The sequence below is a fragment of the Esox lucius genome, chromosome 5 (genome assembly GCF_011004845.1).
Source record: "Esox lucius isolate fEsoLuc1 chromosome 5, fEsoLuc1.pri, whole genome shotgun sequence".
Classification (NCBI taxonomy): Eukaryota; Metazoa; Chordata; class Actinopteri; order Esociformes; family Esocidae; genus Esox; species Esox lucius.
In genome coordinates, this window is record NC_047573.1 from 34,019,264 (window position 1) to 34,039,795 (window position 20,532).

Genomic DNA, 20,532 nt, shown 5'->3' on the forward strand with positions numbered 1-20,532 from the left:
AATCAATACAGAAATGAATGACCAAGGAATTGATAACATTTATTATTACATTTTTATGTATAAATATATTAATTGATACATTTATTTATTCCTCCATAGTGTCCTACATGAAATAATCCAAAATAAAGTTGCACTAACATACTTCTTTGCTTTAATTACTTTTTGTGACTGAACTAACTTTTAGAGAGGGGGAAATGTCCTTACTACGATTAAGTGGTTGTCTCAAATTACATTGGACCCATTATCTGTTAGCTGCTTTAGGAAAGAGTGCCTGCAACTGAATACATATCAATATATGACAGATTTTATGTAGGTGTTATACATTTTTTCTTCTGCTATAATGTGTTATGAACTTGAACTTCATTTTAGGTTTAGAATTTAAAAAAATAAATCTCTCCCAGTGATATATTACGGATGGACTCAACTAATGGAGACGCTCTGTATGTGCGTGGCCTGTGTCTGTACTACGAGGATTGCATCGACAAAGCTGTGCAGTTCTTTGTCCAGGCACTGCGCATGGCCCCAGACCACGAGAAGGCTCGACTAGCTTGCAGAGTGAGTGCAACTTAACTTCAACCTGTTCTTTAAAAAAAATAATGTTTTTGTAAAAATGTGAGTTATTTCACTGGGTAGGCTCGTTCAACTATTTAAGATACCTGTGCATTGATTTGCAGGACCTCACCTTAAGTTGCAGTCTGACCTTTGTAAAGGATGCCTTTTTTCCCCATTTTGGGCTAGATATCTTTTTTTATATCTGCAAAATCTATAGTAGAGTCACTATCATACCTTAGCCATGAATATGTCAAAAAGGTTTTGATAGCAAGGGGCACATAGACTTCCGTTCAAATGTTTTTGAACAACTACCAGGGTTTGTACAAGATGCTTAAAGTGCTTGAAATTGGCACTCTGAAAATTATGTAATGGAACAACTTGAAAATCAGATGTTTTCTCAAGTTGGTGCTTAAAAAGTTATTGAATTAAAATAAGAGAAGTATATCAAATGACTAATTCCAAATCTATTATAAATTATATTCAAAAAAATATATACAGTAGGCTACTTTTTCTTTTTTTGCCACTCTGCTGTTTCACTGGTTGCAAGATGAGAGCAGATAGCTGTGATGCTGTGGTGTGTTTGTAGAACTTGGTGGAGCCTTGTGTATTCTGTGTGTAATTAAAATGCCTGGTAAATGCAAATGTAATCTTCTCTGGCAAGATATTAAGTTGCATAAATAAGTTTTACCAGACCTTACCAACCCACATTGTGCGTTCTGTTTTAGATCCTTGGCGCATCCCCATTTTGCCAATCACTATTCCTAGTTTAAGCACTTGCATAATTTTTGCATAGGTGACATTAATAATGTTTTGAGAAACTGAGAGGAGTTTTCTGGAAAACACAATGTCGTAGATTAAAATTTTTGATTTACATTTGATCAATCAAATTTATTTCTAAAGCCCTTTTTACAACAGCAGTTGTCACAAAGTGCTTTACAGAGACACCCGGGCTTAAACCCCAAGGAGCAAACAACACTAGTGTTGAAATTCAGTGGCTAGGAAAAACTCCCTAAGAAGGTCGAATTTTAGGAAGAAAGGACCTACACAAGAAGCTGAATCTCCTATTGAAAAAGGGTAACCTGTGATACATATGTTGATTTGTCAAGTAGCCTATATTGTTTGTATTATGTTTCAATAATAGCTTAATTAAATTGGTGCATGGTCATGGAAATCTTGTATTTCATTTGAAAATTCATTCAAATTCAACCAAGGCTCTATCATTCTTCTAGGAGTCTCGCACATTGATCCATTGATGTCATGCATTCAATGAGGGGTTATTAGTGCCATTAGGGTACCATTGTCGGGCTGCCTGCCTACCAATGTTAAGTGCCGTGTGCTGTTGGCCGGTTAAGTCAGAAAATAGGGTACCATTTATGTTTTCTGTTTGTCAGTTTACAATTCTGGCAACGGAACAATGTATGAAAAGTCATGGAAGGAGGAGGGCATCGCTTTCAAAGTGGAAGTTTTAATTATATATTCAAAAGCCAATTCCCATAGGGATTTGGCGGTCCTAGTGTTAAAGCATGCAATTTGGGACTCATCCTCTTGCATTGTCTCCCTGTTAACTATACAGTGATTTCATTTATTCTCAGGGTTTATCATCTTTATTTGTGCGATCAATCATTGATGCCGCGCCATCCATGCACATGTGAAGACAAGATTGTACTCGGAACAAGAAAGCATCAATAACGCTATAAACCCTTTGTTTTCTCAAATAATTTCTTGCTAACAAAATATGCTCACTCATTTCAGAAATGTCCCTGTATCTGACAAACACAATAAGTTGGGCTTCCCCATTGATATCGTTCAATTCATCCAACTGCAGAGCAAATTAACTGGAATGCTTTACCTTTTCAACCACTTGATCAGTTATATCAACGCCCATGTCATCAATCCTATGGCACAGTTATTTGACAGTGGTACAGTCTTTAGTGCGTCAGATTCTTTCTTATCAGTCATTGTTTCTGCAAGAATAACTGCAGCAGGCAAAATGAGCTCTTTGGCAATAGTGAATGACTTTCTTGATTTAGCCACAAGTAACGAAACAGCATATGCTGCCTCCAATGCTTTCACTGAAACTGCAGTTGCTTTCTTTAATTTCTCTTGACTTCCTTTAAGTTCAGAAAGCTTTCTGTGGAAACATTCAGCAGTCTTACCCACAGTGTTACCCAACAGTGTTTCAGCCATCGATTCATCGCTAATTTCCACTTACAGTTAGCCTGTTACTTCAGCCACTCTGGCCTGGCACACTGTAGCAGATGACACGTGTGTTTGGCGCTAGATGGGCAAAGTGCAGGTAGAGGAAAGGGAAATGGAAAAACACCCTGAAAATATGCATCTCGCTATAAATATTCTGTAAGTTGAACATACTTTTGTACACTTTTTTTTAAACATTTTAATTTTTTTAACCTCTGGCAGTTTACCACTTACCTTTGTACCATTTCACGTTATTCACTGGGCTTAAACTGCTTACATTTCAATAATAATTAGGAAAATGAGGTGTTCTAAACCTTTTGAACGGTAGTGTATATGACATAGGTACACCATTTTCTGGGACCTGTTTTTACTCAAAAGTGCTACTTTCACAACCATCTCACTATTCATCTCAAACTGAAATGTAAAAAAATCAATAGTATTCTACCATTCGAAGATGTCAAATAGTATTTTGACTAGTAAGTGGTGAGTGACAAAAGAAACGCGATAGTGGGGTAATGGATGCCCAGTCTCCCTTATGTGGCCCAGCTTTGACACCAGCATATACTATACACTTTAGACAATATACATACGCAAACGCAGAGAGAGGCTTAGACATCCCTCTGAGGGCCCTGCTCATGAGTTGCATTAGCAACAGATTAGTTTAGGATTTATTTTTTTATTACAATGTTTAATTCTATGTCTAGATGTGTGTCAAGTTGTTGTGAATGGGAAAGATGCACATCCTTAGTTAATATATTTCTCACTCCAATTCTAATCAGAATGCCAAAGCTTTGAAAGCTAAGAAGGAGGAGGGCAACCAAGCGTTCAAGGACAACAACTTTGAGGCAGCCTACAAGCTCTACTCGGAGGCTCTGATGATAGACCCCAACAACATCAAAACCAATGCCAAGCTTTACTGCAATAGGGGTACCGTAGGGGCTAAGGTGAGAATGTGGATTCTCTAAAACAGACTGTCCAACCTGTTCTTAGAGAATAACCTTCCTAAAGGTTTTCAATATTGAATGGAACAGAAATTGTGATTCAGTTAATCATCCAGACAATTTTTAAAATTGTTTTATTAGGTTTGGTGCTAAAACCTACAGGACAAATGCTAGGTCTCAGGGAACCGGGTTGGAGAGGCCTTCTCTAGAACAAAGTAATTCAGGAGCAAATAACGTGAGAATTTGCATGTGCAATTCTTTGTCATTTAGCGGATGCAAAAAGTAGCTTGAAGTTGTGAATGCATAATGCTTTTTGTACTTGAAAACGTATTGCAGAATTAGAAGAGATCTCATCGTGCTCTGTTCTCCCCATTTCTTCAATGCATAAACATGAGGAACAGGGCTGAGAGAGCTCAGTTTTAGTGTGTTCAGCTCCCAGGTGGGCCTGTAAAAGTTTGACACAGCAAGCACCCACTGGATTAAAGAGCCTATTAAACTACTGCAATGTAGATGAATGAGGAATGTGCAGTATACAGGCAAAGAAATTGCAAAAAATTTAACTGGGCTGATGTTCTGCTCATTTTCTCGAATGAGCAGCATGTCATTCTCTAAGATTTGTCTGCAATCCAAGCTAGAGTCTGGAAGTTTAGTTTTTTTGTTTGATTAGCATGTCATCTGTCCTTCCTCTCCTTCAGCTGAAGAAACCTGATCAAGCTATAGAAGACTGCACCAGTGCAATAAAGCTTGACAGCACATATATCAAGGCCTATTTAAGACGAGCCCAGTGGTGAGCTATTAAAAAGTACCATTATGAGTGACCAGTGATCCGCTGAGACTCATTGCCTCTTGACTGCTACATTTGAAATTGAGACAAATGCTACCTATCCTTTTTGTAGCTATATGGATATTGAGCAGTATGAAGAAGCTGTGCGGGACTATGAAAAGGTCTACCAGACAGAGAAAACAAAAGGTGAGCAGATACAGTAACCAGTGTTTACTTAAGTCACCAGAGAGAATGTCATTTTTGAAAAGTACTTGTCTTTTACTTAGTGGTGGGTTATTCTTTAATTAATTGCTGCATTTGTTCATTAAGGTGAATTTGTTTTCTTTCTGTCGTTCTTTCTCCAACTCTTGCTTTCCCTTCCTCTCTCACAAGAACACAAACATCTCTTGAAGACTGCTCAGTTGGAACTCAAGAAGAGCAAGCGAAAAGATTACTACAAAGTGCTAGGGGTGGGAAAGAATGCCACAGAAGATGAGATTAAGAAGGCCTATCGGAAACGAGCCCTTATGCACCACCCAGGTAAACACACAGGCAACACCACTTACATTCAAGGTTTTCCCTGTCTGAAAATGTAGGTCCAAGTTGACATGGTTTCAGTGATACTTGTTTTTTCCAACGTCCATGTTTATTTAACCCAACAATAGAATAGAACCATCCATCATCTTGCTTTTCCCAACACCCACAGATATAGACACACAATGAGGCCCATTGGCTCATTCCAGGATGGAGATTTTAGGGGGGTTGAGTTGCCTTGCTCAAGGGGACAATGTTTGGAGACTTAACATGGAATCAAAGACCGGTGGTTATTTCCACTTTTGTGTCCCTGGAAAATACAAGCTGCAAAGCAATGATTGAAGTAAAAACGTCCTACTTGTATTAAAAATATATATTTTTCCTATTTGCCGGTAAGATCGACACAGTGCTGCCACGTCAGAAGTTCAGAAGGAAGAGGAGAAAAAGTTTAAAGAGGTGGGCGAGGCCTTCACCGTGCTGTCTGACCCTAAAAAGAAGACTCGCTATGACTGTGGCCATGACCTTGAAGACGACAGCAATAACATGGGAGGTAAGTTGGCACCAATATGGATTCTGATTGCATTTACCTTCCTGTGACCACAGGTTAATATTACTTTCCCAAAAGATTAAAGCATTACAAATATACACTGAATTGCCAGAAAAACTCGTACACCAGTCTAATACATGGCAGGCCTCCCATGGGAGCACGGAACGGCAGAAATACGACGGGGCATGGACTCCACAAGCTTGTGGATGTATTCTGTAGGCAATAAACACCACACTTCCTGCAGAGTGGGCCACAATTCTGTTTTATTCCGAGGTGTTGGATTTCTGTGCTCCACAGCTCGTTGCATGGCATCCCAGATGTATTCAATAACGTTGAGATCTGGTGACTTAGGTGGGAATGACAAGATGGCAAACTCTGATGAGTGTTCCTCTAACCATAATTTGGCGTGTCTAGACTTGTGGCGGCACATTGTCCTGTTGGAAGAGGCAAACCCATCAGAATGAACGCAGGACATGAACTCGTCAGAAAGGATGCGCACACAGCGTTCACCTGTCAGAGACGTTTGTAGGCATACCAGGGGTCCCATTGAATGCCAGCTAAACCAACCCCATACCATGACGGAGCCACCACCAGCCTGCATAATGCCCTGTTGACATGCGGGATCCATGACTTCATGGGGTTTTCTCTACACACGTATCCTTCCATCTGCCTGAAACAGTTGGAAACGCGACTCATTAGACCAGACTACTCGTTTCCAGTCATCAAGTGTCCAGTGGCGGTGTTCCCGAGCCCAGGCGAGGCGCATCGCTGTGTGTCGAGTATTCATCAGGGGTGCTCGAGTTGGGCGTCGGCTCCTACAGCCCATATCCTGGAGGGAACGTTGCATTGTCCTCACGCTGATGTTTGTTGAGGGCCCAGCATTGAATACTGATGTTATTTGAGGCAGTGTTGCACGCCTGTCACGTGAAACAATTCTTGCCAGCCGACAATGGTCACGTACTCCCACGGTGAAAATCCGAACTTCTCTTCTACCTCTGAAATGCTATGACCTATCTCATGAGTTCCAACTATTAACATTGCTTAAATTGTCATTACTTGCCATTCTCAATGGCGGAAACCACTCTAGATGCTTCTGCTGATCTCTATTGCTTTATTTATGCACTGACAGACAACCAGTGACGTGCATACATAGCGTTGCTATGCATTTTGTTTGGGCTCGACTGTACCAGTTTTTCTGACACTTCAGTGTATTGTCTGCTTCGGCCTATTCACCACCCCTGGAATCAAAATGTCAGGACTGCCCAACCCTGTTTCTGGAGATCTACTTCCCTGTAGATTTGCTCTCCAAGTTTAATTTGATTCTAATAATTTGTTGGTTGAAATGCTAAAGACTTCCCAATAAAATAATATACACATTTATTCCCAGTGCAGCCTTTGAAACAAATATAAATAGTCAGTATGTATTTGATATGACTTAAATGAATGTGTATTAATATCTCATATTCACACTTGGACACATTGATGTTTTAATTTTTTTCAGATTTCGATGCCAACAACATCTTCAGGACATTCTTCGGAGGCCCAACTGGAAGATTTAGTTTTGAATCTAACCAAAGTGTGTGGTTGGATATGACAACACTTACATTTAACCTTTCTAAAAGATATGGAGAGAAATTATTTCAGTTTGTCATAGATTTCAACGTGTCTAATACTTTTTTCTTCCTCAACCCCCTAGACCAAGCACCTGGAAATTTATTTTTCCAGTTTGGCTAAATGAAGCATGCTGCAATGGGAATGCAATGCTGCAGTGGACAATATTAAGTCAAGCACACCCTAACACCTATGTTTTTATATTCCCCCAACATGTTTTTTTGCTAATTTTGCTTTCACGTGCATACAAGAAAGTTGGCGTTATTACCTTAGCGAGAGAGATTGTGATCTCCATTATTAGCATTTTCCTGAAATCCTTTTGTTATTGCCCCCATATTTATTTGGACATCCTCTTCTAAATTCATAATTACAATATCTGCTGTATGCATTTCAGTGTTTGGTAGGTTTATTAGCCGTCTGACAATTTGTATTAGTTGACACTGGGGTTTTGGGGAAAAACATTAATCCACAGGGAATCAGCTTGATTCTTTCCTGAGCATTTGTCGCCACATGATTTAAAGATCTGAAATAGGATTATTGTGTTTGGCAAAAAAAAATCTAAAAATGTATAGACACATTTAGCAGTTCAACTCCATTGTTATTTTGTCATTATATTGTTTTTCATTTGCTTCACATACTTAGAGGTCACTCCAAAAACACGCAGCTGGACCCGGAATCACATGGATCTTTTTTTTTTTTAAATATATGAAAATTGACCTCAGGGCAACACCTCGGAATTCCTTCCGGTTCATGATTGTCTCCATTTTGCTCGTTGTACATTTTGATGGAATCTAATGTGTCTTATTGTGTTTCTGATTCGATTTTTTTTCCAGTTTCCCCTAGATATATTCATATTTATTGTATATTCAAACTGTATCCATTTCAATGACAGTGTTGGTGGTCTTCCCTTTGACTTGTAGTGTCTGTTAAACATTTTCACCTTGACTCACAGCCTCCTTCGGAATGCAGCTATTGTTGCACCCAAAAAGGAAAAATGTATGTATATACGTTTATTTTTTCCTTTGGCCCTTTATTTTGATTTATCCGGTTTCAACTCTAGTCAGCACTTATTATAGCATTAATTCTTATAGTTTAGTGCCTAGATCTGATCCTGAGTTTTTGCGTGTTCCAATATGAAAAAACTTCAAAATAGATGGACAAACATTAGTCACTAATTTTGTGTTAAGTGGTGCCTTATGAGCTCCTATTGACATTGCTCACAGAGCAAAGTTGAAAAACTCCTTTGTAACGTGTAACTTTTCTAAATTGTAATGTAAAGAAACAAGATTAATTGACTTGCTGGCAAAGGGTTTATGTTCAGTTTAAGGAAAAATCTAATTCTCAGTTGGCCAGGCAAGGCAAGGCAAGTCAAGGATCTTGGAAGTAGACCCTTGACAAAGTAGATCCCTTTTTTGCACTTAGAATCTGCTCTAATTTGCTGGGTGGCGACAGGCAGTCATATTCTAATATTTTATTTCCAGAATTGTCTTTTGAACAATTATCAGAATTGGGCTGCCTTTGTAAACGCAGGCATGGAGAGGCTTTTTTGTCAGAGATTGTCATCACACAGTGTACCATGTTTGTTTAGTAAGTCCCTTCTACCGGTGAGGCAGCCAGTGGCAAGTAGAAAATACTGTATGTGAACAGAAACAATGTACATTTTCCTCATCCTACAGTACTGTGTTCATTTTGGCTACTTTTTAGTTCAGTCATTTCATCAGTCTACTATAACTCTGGACAGCAGGTTATAGTGTGTATATATAGTATCTGGTTGTGCTCATGATGGAAGAGATATATATTAATTAAATGCAAAAACTGTAGACAAAGATGAAAGACTTCATCTCGTTTTAGTTGTTTTGGTTCTATGATATACTGCATTTTTAGGCTACTTTTATAGTGTGCAGATTATAAAAACTTCATTAAGACTGTTATCCAGAGTTTGGTATACTGATTATAAACTCCTACTGAGACTAAAATAGGTGATGAAATGAACACTGTCCTGTGAGCTATTTTAACAATGATCATTGCACTCTAGTAGGTCTACAATGTTTTATTTAAACAAAATAAAGACTTGTCTTTTACTGTAGTCTTTTTGCTCTATCATAGGATGATTGTGTAAAAACTGGATTTGATGCAGAGGGGTGTGCTTACAACATCACCATAAAATGGGGGGTAGTAGAGATATTGATTAATGGAAGGCTATTATTTTTTCTATAGGAACCTTTGCAATACGCCACTTCGCCTGCAACCCTTTTTAGGAGAAGGGTATAATTGCAAAGCGCAATTTGGCAATAACATCTATTTACTCGTTATCATGGCACCTGTCAGTGGTTGGGATATACAAACCCGATTCCAAAAAAGTCAGGACACTACAAATTGTGAGTAAAAAAGGAATGGAATAATTTACAAGTCTCATAAACTTATATTTAATTCACAATAGAATATAGATAACATATCGAATGTTGAAAGTGAGACATTTTGTAATGTCATGCCAAATATTGGCTCATTTTGGATTTCATGAGAGCTACACATTCCAAAAAAGTTGGGACAGGTAGCAATAAGAGGCTGGAAAAGTTAAATGTACAGATAAGGAACAGCTGGAGGACCAATTTGTAACTTATGTCAATTGACAGCATGATTGGGTATAAAAAGAGCCTCTCAGAGTGGCAGTGTCTCTCAGAAGTCAAGATGGGCAGAGGATCACCAATTCCCCCAATGCTGCGGCGAAAAATAGTGGAGCAATATCAGAAAGGAGTTTCTCAGAGAAAAATTGCAAAGAGTTTGAAGTTATCATCTACAGTGCATAATATCATCCAAAGATTCAGAGAATCTGGAACAATCTCTGTGCGTAAGGGTCAAGGCTGGAAAACCATACTGGATGCCCGTGATCTTCGGGCCCTCAGATGTCACTGCTTTACATTCAGGAATGATACTGTAATGGAAATCACAACATGGGCTCAGGAATACTTCCAGACAACATTGTCGGTGAACACAATCCGCCGTTGCCGGCTATAACTCTATAGGTCAAAAAATAAGCCGTATCTAAACAGGATCCAGAAGCGCAGGCGTTTTCTCAGGGCCAAGGATCATTTAACATGGACTGTGGCAAAGTGGAAAAGTGTTCTGTGTCAATATCTGAAGTTCATTTTGGAAAACTGGGACGCCATGTCATCCGGACTAAAGAGGACAAGGATAACCCAAGTTGTTATCAGCGCTCAGTTCAGAAGCCTGCATCTCTGATGGTATGGGGTTGCATGAGTGCGTGTGGCATGGGCAGCCTACACATCTGGAAAGGCACCATCAATGCTGACAGTTATATCCAAGTTCTGGAACAACATATGCTCCCATCCAGACATCGTCTCTTTCAGGGAAGACCTTGCATTTTCCAACATTACAATGCCAGATCACATACTGCATCAATTACAATGTCATGGCTGCATTGAAGAAGGATCCGGGTACTGAAATGGCCAGCCTGCAGTCCAGATCTTTCACCCATAGAAAACATTTAATCATAAATATAGGTGCGACAAAGAAGACCTAAGACAGTTGAGCAACTAGAAGCCTGTATTAGACAAGAATGTGACAACATTCCTATTCATAAACTTGAGCAACTTGTCTCCTCAGTCCCCAGACGTTTGCAGTCTGTTATAAAAAGAAGAGGGGATGCCACACAGTGGTAAACAAGGCCTTGTCCCAACTTTTTTGAGATGTGTTGATGCCATGAAATTTTGAATCAACTTATTTTTCCCTTAAAGTGATACATTTTCTCAGTTTAAACATTTGATATGTCATCTATGTTGTATTCTGAATAAAATATTGAAATTTGAAACTTCGACATCATTGCATTCTGTTTTTATTCACAATTGTACAGTGTCCCAACTTTTTGGGAATCGGGTTTGTATTAGGTAGAAAGTGAACATTCTGTCCTCAAAGTTCATGTGTTAGAAGCAGGATAATTAGGCAAGCTTATGGATTTTGAGCAACTTTGACCAAATTGTGATGGCTAGACGACTGGGTCAGAGCATCTCCAAAACTGCAGCCCTTGTGGGGTGTGCCCGGTCTGCAGTGGTCAGTACCTATCAAAAGTGGTGAATCAACAACAGGGTCATGGGCGGCCAAGGCTCATTGATGCATGTTGGGGAGCGAAGGCTGGCCCATGAGGTGCAATCCAACAGACGAGCTACGGTAGCTCAAATTGCTGAAAAAGTTAATGCTGGTACTGATAGTAATGTGTCCGAACACACAGTGCATCTCATTTTGTTGTGTATGGGCTGTGTAGCCGCAGACCAGTTAGGGTGCCCTGCTGACCCAGTCCACTGCCGAAAGCACCTACCATGGGCATGTGAGCTTCAGAACTGGACCTCAGAACAATGGAAGAAGGTGGCCTGGTCTGATGAATCATGTTTTCTTTTGCATCAAGTGGATGGCAGTGTGCATGTGATTCACTTACCTGGAGAAAACATGGCACCAGGATGCACTATGAGTCAGCAGAGGCTGTGTGATGCTTTGGGCAATGTTCTGCTGGGAAACCTTGGTCCTGCCATTCATGTGGATTTTACATTGACACGTACCACCTACCTAAGCATTGTTGCAGACCATGTGCACCCTTTCATGGCAGTGTTATTCCCTGAGGGCATTGGCCACTTTAAGAAGGATAATGTGCCCTGCCACCAAGCAAAAATGGTTCAGGAATGGTTTGAGGAACACAACAATGTGTTCAACGTGTTGACTTGGCCTCCAAATTCCCCAATCGAGCATCTGTGGGATGTGCTGGACAACACCGGTCCGATCCATGGAGGCCCCACCTCGCAACTTACAGGACTTTTAAAGGTGCCACACCTTCAGAGGTCTAGTGGAGTCCATGCCTCGACGGGTCAGGGCTGTTTTGGCAGCAAAAGGGGGACCTACGCAATATTAGGCAGGTAGTCATAATGTTATGGCTGATCTGTTGTGCGGGTACAAGTGACAATTCTCAATGGCATTCTGAATTTGCAATTGAGGCAAACTGATGGAGTGGGGTAGCATGTGCAGCTGAAATGCAGGGAAAACAGCAATGAGGCTCCCAGGTTGACGTGTGTGTAACCATTGAAACTAAGTACAGTGGCAGTTCTGAATGTGCCATGAGGCAAGTTTAAGGTGCAAGTCGGCATGTGCAAATGAAATACAGGAATAGCAGCAATGACACGTACCTGTAGACAACTGAAAACCTCTTTATCAGACTTTGTAAGGCAGTGAGTCCAGTTGTGCAAAGGGTGGGTGTGGTTAGTGATGGGTCACCGAGTTCAGCAGGGTTACAATACATGGAAAGAAACTGTTCTTGAGCCTGCTGGTGCGAGAACGGAGAGACCTGTACCGCCTGCCTGATTGAAGGTGGGCAAACAGTTTGTGGCGTGGATGTGAAGGGACCCTGTTGATGATGCGTGCCCTGCACAGACGTCGCTTGTGCTGGAGGTCTACGTTGGCTTGGAGCTGGGTACCCGTGATGTGCTGGAGGTCTACGTTGGCTTGGAGCTGGGTACCCGTGATGTGCTGGAGCTTTACATTGGCTTGGAGCTGGGTACCCGTGATGTGCTGGAGGTCTACGTTGGCTTGGAGCTGGGTACCCGTGATGTGCTGGAGGTCTACGTTGGCTTGGAGCTGGGTACCCGTGATGTGCTGGAGGTCTACGTTGGCTTGGAGCTGGGTACCCGTGATGTGCTGGAGGTCTACGTTGGCTTGGAGCTGGGTACCCGTGATGTGCTGGAGGTCTACGTTGGCTTGGAGCTGGGTACTCTTGATGTGCTGGAAGGTTTTCACCACCCGTTGCAGGGTCTTCCAGTCAGCTATGGAGCAACCACCAAAACACACTGGTGCAGTTAGTCAGAATGCTCTCGATTGTGCAGCGATAAAAGTTCACAAGTATCTTGGAAGACAGGTGGGCCATCTTCAGCCTCCTAAAGCAGTACAGGCACTGCTGTGCCTTTTTGGCCAGGGCTGAGGTGTTGAGGGACCAGGAGAGGTCCTCGGAGATGTAGACACCAAAGTAAGAATTTCACGAAGGCCAGAGCCATCGTTGCCCTTCGCTCTGGCTGCGATGCCCCGAAAATCATTATACGCCCTATGGCCACCATGGCCTTTTTGCTCCTGCTACTGTAAAAAGCTTGCGGGAGGAGTAGATGGGAGGAGTAGATGTAATTTCAAGGATTAAAACATGCTAATTTAATATATATATATATATATATATATATATAATACATTATTATAATAAGTTATAATACATTATTATTCTAAGTATGATATTAAAAAAGTGAAAAATTTATGTTTTCATATCTTGTGTGTTTTTTCTTATCAACAATTCAATTTTTTATTTGTAAGCTCCAAATCCACCTATTTCACTCAATGGCCTATGTGCCTTAAACATTTTTGTGACACAAAAATTATGAAATTCCAAGCCTGGTCTCAATAGCTGCATAGTCCCCTTGTGATGCTGCCAAGCAATATCAACATATTACTGTACTTCATTACAAACATTGCAAATCACTGTCAACGTTTTTCAAACAACCGATGCTTCAACTAGTACACATAACTCAAACATGATAAGTTAGTGAATAAAAATAAAAAACAAGCACAGTAACATAGCATAACGCTGACTCGAGTTGGGTAGCTTCATTTAAACAAGAGCGTTGGATAGCTTCATTTAAACAATCTGTCCTTATGTGAGTTTTAAATAATTTATTAGGTCAAATGTCTTATTGGACTGAACACGTTATTAGTATTCAGGACATAGGGATTGTTATCTCAAACCACTTACCGTCAACATCACCACTGAACCTGTAGATTTCTTTATCATAAACAGATATATGGACATGGACCAATGGCGTGAATCAGTGGGGGTAACGTTATGCCCTCGAATTGGAGAACGGTCTATATGCAGCGTGCCGCAGGGAAGAACTGCCTAGGGTAGCTCAGCCCATGTAAAAAAACCATCCCCCTTCAATTGATTCCTCAGAGCTTGATTTCCATTGGCGCATTGTTTCTTTCTCGTTATGGTCGGACTTAATTCCTTGAAGATAAAAATGATAGCCTTAATTCAAGATCGACTAAAAGTATACCCGTCTCATAGTTTGTGTTATATCTAATATGACTTATATTTTATCTAAATAAATAAAAGTCCACTCTGTCTTCATCAATCCAACACCCAAAACACGACAACCCTTATAGCTACGTTTAAAGATAGCTAGCTACGCGACAAAGTAGACTACATGTTAGCCAGCGCTAGCCAATTAGGGTTATAACTAACTAAAGATGCATGATGCACCTGTCACTATCATAGACTGTAAAAATAAGGTCACTATATGCAAGTAGGCAAGATCCACTTATTTTTTTAGCTTCATATATGTTGTCATTATTTAGAAATGTAAACAAAATAATAATTTGTCATGGCCATCTTATATGCAGTGGTGTAAAAGGTATTTGGCTGTGTTCACCAGTTTTGGGAAGTTGCTGAGCTAAATTACCTAAGCTCATAACTAACCAATGACCATAATTGATCATTTACACTCTTCCTTTTTATTTTATTGATCACTGGTTTGTTTTGAACTCCCTTTACCTGGTTACTTATGTCTTAATTAGATACTTCCCTAAAGTGGTGAACACAGCCGAACCCAGTTGAGTACTTGTACTTTGTACAGCTCTACTTCTATGTGATTGTTGTGATCTTTCATTTCAGTTCCAAAGATGTGTTGTTGACCTGTGGGATGCTGTTGCCTGGGTAAATGCCAACACAGGCCTCTTCTGAATGATGAGGAAATACAGGGTGCTGTGCAGCAGATGCTCAGAGAGGCATCAACTCTAGAGGAAGAACAAGAAACTCTCTCCCCATTCATGTTTTTGTTTAATAATTCTGAAGACACTGAAACATTCATGGATGAAATAGACAAAAGAAGACTGTGATAATTTTAAGCTTCTCTGTTAATTATTTTTGTTGATGAGGATACCCATTAGCTGTCTTTAAACCATCAGCTAATGCTGGTTTCCACACAACAAAAATTACAAGATCCAGAAAACACAATATAGTTCGACGAGACAAAGAGACAAGAAACATCTGTTGTTTAGCAAGAGTAAACTGGACTGTGTGTTGGAAGTGTTCACCTGGCCATACAGCATGATAGGATGAAACCAAAGCCTATACATAAAGAAACCATTTAGTTTTGTCAGTGTTGGAATGTAATGTTTTGAATATTTGATTGGGTGATTAAATGTTTTATTGTCTAACTGGCATATCATTTAATTTTGTTTTTTTAGGTTATGCCATTAACTTCATTAATTACATGAATTGACTTAAAGTATGTCTGTTGTGCTCTTTTGGACCTGTTCTACCTGTAATTTATGCTATTGAATAAACTTTTAGGATAAGGGTTAAATTAGACAGATAATCAATTCCCAGACATGTAACACTTATTTTCCTCCCAAAAATCTTAAGTCCTGTGATGGCTATTTCTAAACTCCAAACAGTTTACAAAAATGGTAGGTAAGACAGAGGAAAACTCAGTTGCACAACAAACAGTTTATTCTTGCAAATACACAGGGTACAAAGTTAAAAGGGGTGTGGTAAGATGCTGTACAGCTGTCCTATGTCAATAAAACACATTCCCTTTGTTCTATCACTACCTAGGTTTCACCCAAGGGCCAGGGTGTCCTCCCCCACATGGGTAACTTTTTCAACTCTGAAAAGGTCATACAGCATCTGGACAAACAACAGACACTTTGATGGGTTATACAGATAGGCAGATTGACAAGTAACCGTATAATCTGCAGATACCAGTCAATGATTCCCCCTAAACTAATACCAGATCCCCCACTCCCACATTCCTTTTCTTAACTAAATATGGGGACTCAATACTTTAATCAGTAAGAATACATCAGTTCAAGAAATTTCCCTGACAGTCCGAAACCAAGTCATTACTCTAGAATTAAAAATGTGCTTGTTCCAGGCACCCCCAGAAAAATGTTAATGTCTGTAAACAGATGGTGACTAGACCTGTACAAAATTGAAACCTGCCAACTTTTTGCACCAGGCTATAGAAAATTCAACACTTCCAGTTTACCAATTTCAACTTTCTAAAAACATTGCTGTTAAATTGAACAGTGCAAGTCAAAGGAAGGAGAAACCATTACAATTATTTGTATGAAAACTGGTGAGATCTACACAGCAGAACCCACAGGTCTCGGCAAAGGACCTTCAGAACAGTTTAGCTGACACTGAAGTTGTTGCTCACAGGTCCACCACACAATGTACCTTACACAGCATGTTCACATTTGTGTAATATGTTGAAACTATGGAAAATGCATAAATGGTAATCCTGTATAAACTTGTGCAAAAAGGAGGCCTGTTTCCCTTTGTAACATGTAGAACTCAGATCAACTACATTGTAACTGTAGAAAGCAGCATTCTCAACCATCAACCTCCTAATGATGGCCCTGTACTGAATCATATATAACCAAGCAGAGTTGCCAAGTCCGCTTATAACATGCGACTTTAGCCTTATTTATTTTTTTGACGTTGCTTGAAATAATTACGGGTCACGGGTTGCGGTTTTTTGGGCTTGTTTTAAAAGGTTTGGTCGCATGTTAAGAATGCATTGATTGACATTCTTCCCCAAGCCTCACAAGTGCTGTAGTGTAATTCACTCTACTACAAATCCCCATGTGGATCTTTCCTGCTCCTACCTTTTTTGGTGAAAAATCAAGTTAGAATTCCAAACGATGATACAAGTTTCAACATTTATTTGTCAAATGCACTGAGCAACACAGCTTCATCCTGAACAATTATTCTTGTGACATGGCACTCGACAACTATGTAGTGAGAATTAGAAGAATATATAAGCAAAAATATACCCAGACAAAAAAATGTATAAAGCAACACTATACACTCACCTATAGAATTATTAGGAACACCTGTTACATTTCTCATTAATGCAATTATCTAATCAACCAATCACAAGGCAGTTGCTTCAATGCAATCTCCTGAACTCCAAACTGAATGTCAGAATGGGAAAGAAAGGTGATTTAAGCAATTTTGAGCATGGCTGTTGGTGCCAGACGGGCCGGTCTGAGTATTTCACAATCTGCTCAGTTACTGGGATTTTCGCGCACAACCATTTCTAGGGTTTACAAAGAATGGTGTGAAAAGGGAAAAACATCCAGTATGCGGCAGTCCTGTGGGCGAAAATGCCTTGTTGATGCTAGAAGTCAGAGGAGAATGGGCCGACTGATTCAAGCTGATAGAAGAGCAACTTTGACTGAAATAACCACTCGTTACAACCGAGGTATGCAGCAAAGCATTTGTGAAGCCACAACACGCACAACCTTGAGGCGGATGGGCTACAACAGCAGAAGACCCCACCGGGTACCACTCATCTCCACTACAAATAGGAAAAAGAGGCTACAATTTGCACGAGGTCACCAAAATTGGACAGTTGAAGACTGGAAGAATGTTGTCTGGTCTGATGAGTCTCGATTTCTGTTGAGACATTCAGATGGTAGAGTCAGAATTTGGTGTAAACAGAATGAGAACATGGATTCATCATGCCTTGTTACCACTGTTCAGGCTGCTGGTGGTGGTGTAATGGTGTGGGGGATGTTTTCGTGGCACACTTTAGGCCCCTTAGTGCCAATTGGGCATCATTTAAATGCCACCGCCTACCTGAGCATTGTTTCTGACCATGTCCATCCCTTTATGACCACCATGTACCCATCCTCTGATGGCTACTTCCAGCAGGATAATGCACCATGTCACAAAGCTCGAATCATTTCAAATTGGTTTCTTGAACATGACAATGAGTTCACGGTACTGAAATGGCCCCCACAGTCACCAGATCTCAACCCAATAGAGCATTTTTGGGATGCGGTGGAACGGGAGCTTCATGCCCTGGATGTGCATCCCACAAATCTCCATCAACTGCAAGATGCTATCCTATCAATATGGGCCAACATTTCTAAAGAATGCTTTCAGCACCTTGTTGAATCAATGCCACGTAGAATTAAGGCAGTTCTGAAGGCGAAAGGGGGTCAAACACAGTATTAGTATGGTGTTCCTAATAATCCTTTAGGTGAGTGTACAAAACACTGCACACTAGCAGCAGTTTAAAAGAGTACTGTAAACTAGCAGCAATCTGGTATTAGCCTATTATTGAAAATTATAGATATGGCAAGTAAGGCAGTAATATACATAACAATGTAAGTTAGCAGCAATTTGGTAGAATTATTGAATATTATAGATACATATGAGTGCAATAAGGTAATTAATGGTGACAGCACACTACAACTATGTAGTGATAATTAAGAAGCAAAATATATACACAGCAAAAATATAGCAAGAAGAGAAAACAATAATATACATAACACTATACAGTGGCAGCAGTTTAGAAAGAGCACTGTAAACTAGCAGCAATATTGGTGGTGGTATTGAAATTATAGATGGGCCTATGGCAAGTATGGCAATAATATACATAGCAATATAAACTAACAGCAATTTTTGAAAGAGTCGGATGTTGCAACCGGGATTATGAACAGTATGGTAGAAGTATTGAATATTATAGACACTTAGTACAGCAGTGATAATGAGTCATCATTCATGACATAAGATGGCATAGCACTAAATACATTTCCACAAACGATGCCGCCAACAAAGTGGTCCAAGTATGGCAAAATGTACAACAAAGACCGTATAAATCAAGTGGTCCGTGATGACAGTAATGCTCTGCGCAGATATACTGCAAAGCAGAATCTATTATTACAGCTTATAACAAAAAACAAGCATAATAGCCTACTAATAGTAGATACATATGGTAAATATGTATTTTACGCTCCCCCTTAGTGCTCCTCTCCCCTCGTTTTCCATCTCTCCTCTCATGTTCTGCTCGCAGGTGATCAGCGATGAGTGGATGGTGCCTGCCCTACATTTACGCATTGTTGACGTTTGATAATTTTTTGTAAAAAATTCTTTGCTTGTTGATACATGTTTTTTGCGTTTCAAATTCATTTGTATATGTTGCAGGCTCAATCACTGACCGTAACAAGCTATAATAGTTTTGGGCTTGTTTTTGAAGCTGCGGTTGCTTGTTTGACTCGCGACAGGCTGTTGTTACCGGCTGAGCTTGCTCTTTTAAAGGACTTCGCCTCTGGGATGGGACGCTAACGTGTTCCCTAACTGCGCTGATTTTGTCAAGGAGCCTGGCAAATGGTTAATTTGCCGTTTCAGGCTATACTTTATGTCGAAATCTGTCAATTCAGAGGCTTCTGATCGCCACACCCGCTTACAGGTGTGTCATATGTAAATAAGGACAGGTGCCGCGTTCTCGCGTACACAGCTTTATACAATTTATCAATCTGCGATGACATTCACGCTAATTTCGATCTGGTGCGACTCTTTCACGAATCACACTTACAGATGATCGTAACCCAGCTAACAATGAAACGTAACTAAGACATTATTAACGTTTCCTTACGATATTTCAGAGGTACTGAATGTCACAGCATTTTCGGGACGTTATAGGTACATTCATAACGTTCCCTTAAGGTCTTTCAGAGGATTAAAATGTAGATTGACTTATTTTTACTGAGTGCACCCCGTAAGCTTACAACGTGATGTTCTAAGGGCATACCAAAATATTATTTGTTGCCCTTGCGTTTTCCATTGACATTACAATTTATAAATGCCAATGTGTTCTTAACCAATACATGGCCTAATATTTTTTTTTCACCTTTGATAGTTCCTTTTTCATTTCACTAGCAATGCATGCCAGTGCTACAGTCCTGATCCCTTGCTGTCGCATGCAGATACTGAAGCACCTTTAAAAGCTGCTTGTTTTGGTGCTCGTCAACAACTAAACAAAGCAGTTGTAATTTCTTGCCTTTAAATAAAATTAAAATTCTGATACAAAATGGATATTATCGATAACAGCTTCTTTCCATTTCAATACTTAGGGTTCTAAAGATTGATTTAAAATTTAAATAAAATGGTAAATTAATATCTTTAACCAGTTGATTTTATATGGACAAAGTATGCAATACTATTGCAAGTGTGCTACTGTTTTCATTATGTAGCCTCATCTTTTTCAGACAGCTAAGTATGCTGATATAACACAGATGTTAGGTACTTGTGTGTTTTAAGAAAAAGAGTGACTGCTGTTGGCAAATTCATATAAATGTGAGAGCAAGACATGGAGTATTTACACATTATATTTCTTGATATCAAATCATCTTGTTCATAAACAATATCCCGGTTTCCTGTAATTGTGTGTAATCGGCATTTCTTGTTTTGGATGACAGGAACACAAGGTGGTACTATGCCTAGGTTTGTTCACTGTACATGGTTGAGCTAATTGATATACTGTAAAGCAATACCT

At 39.9% G+C, this 20,532-nt stretch overlaps 1 protein-coding gene across 1 annotated transcript in view; it reads left to right on the top strand.

The window, feature by feature from the left end:
- Positions 1-9,230, top strand: part of LOC105007721 (dnaJ homolog subfamily C member 7) — a 28,153-nt gene extending 18,923 nt beyond the window's left edge. The window contains exons 7-14 of the mRNA XM_010866738.4: positions 402-555; positions 3,528-3,692; positions 4,385-4,476; positions 4,586-4,659; positions 4,846-4,992; positions 5,384-5,536; positions 7,035-7,109; positions 7,230-9,230. Coding sequence (XP_010865040.2) covers positions 402-555; positions 3,528-3,692; positions 4,385-4,476; positions 4,586-4,659; positions 4,846-4,992; positions 5,384-5,536; positions 7,035-7,109; positions 7,230-7,267 — 898 coding nt within the window. The 3' untranslated portion in view covers positions 7,268-9,230. The remainder of the gene's footprint in view (positions 1-401; positions 556-3,527; positions 3,693-4,384; positions 4,477-4,585; positions 4,660-4,845; positions 4,993-5,383; positions 5,537-7,034; positions 7,110-7,229) is intronic.
- The last annotated feature ends 11,302 nt before the right edge of the window (positions 9,231-20,532 follow it).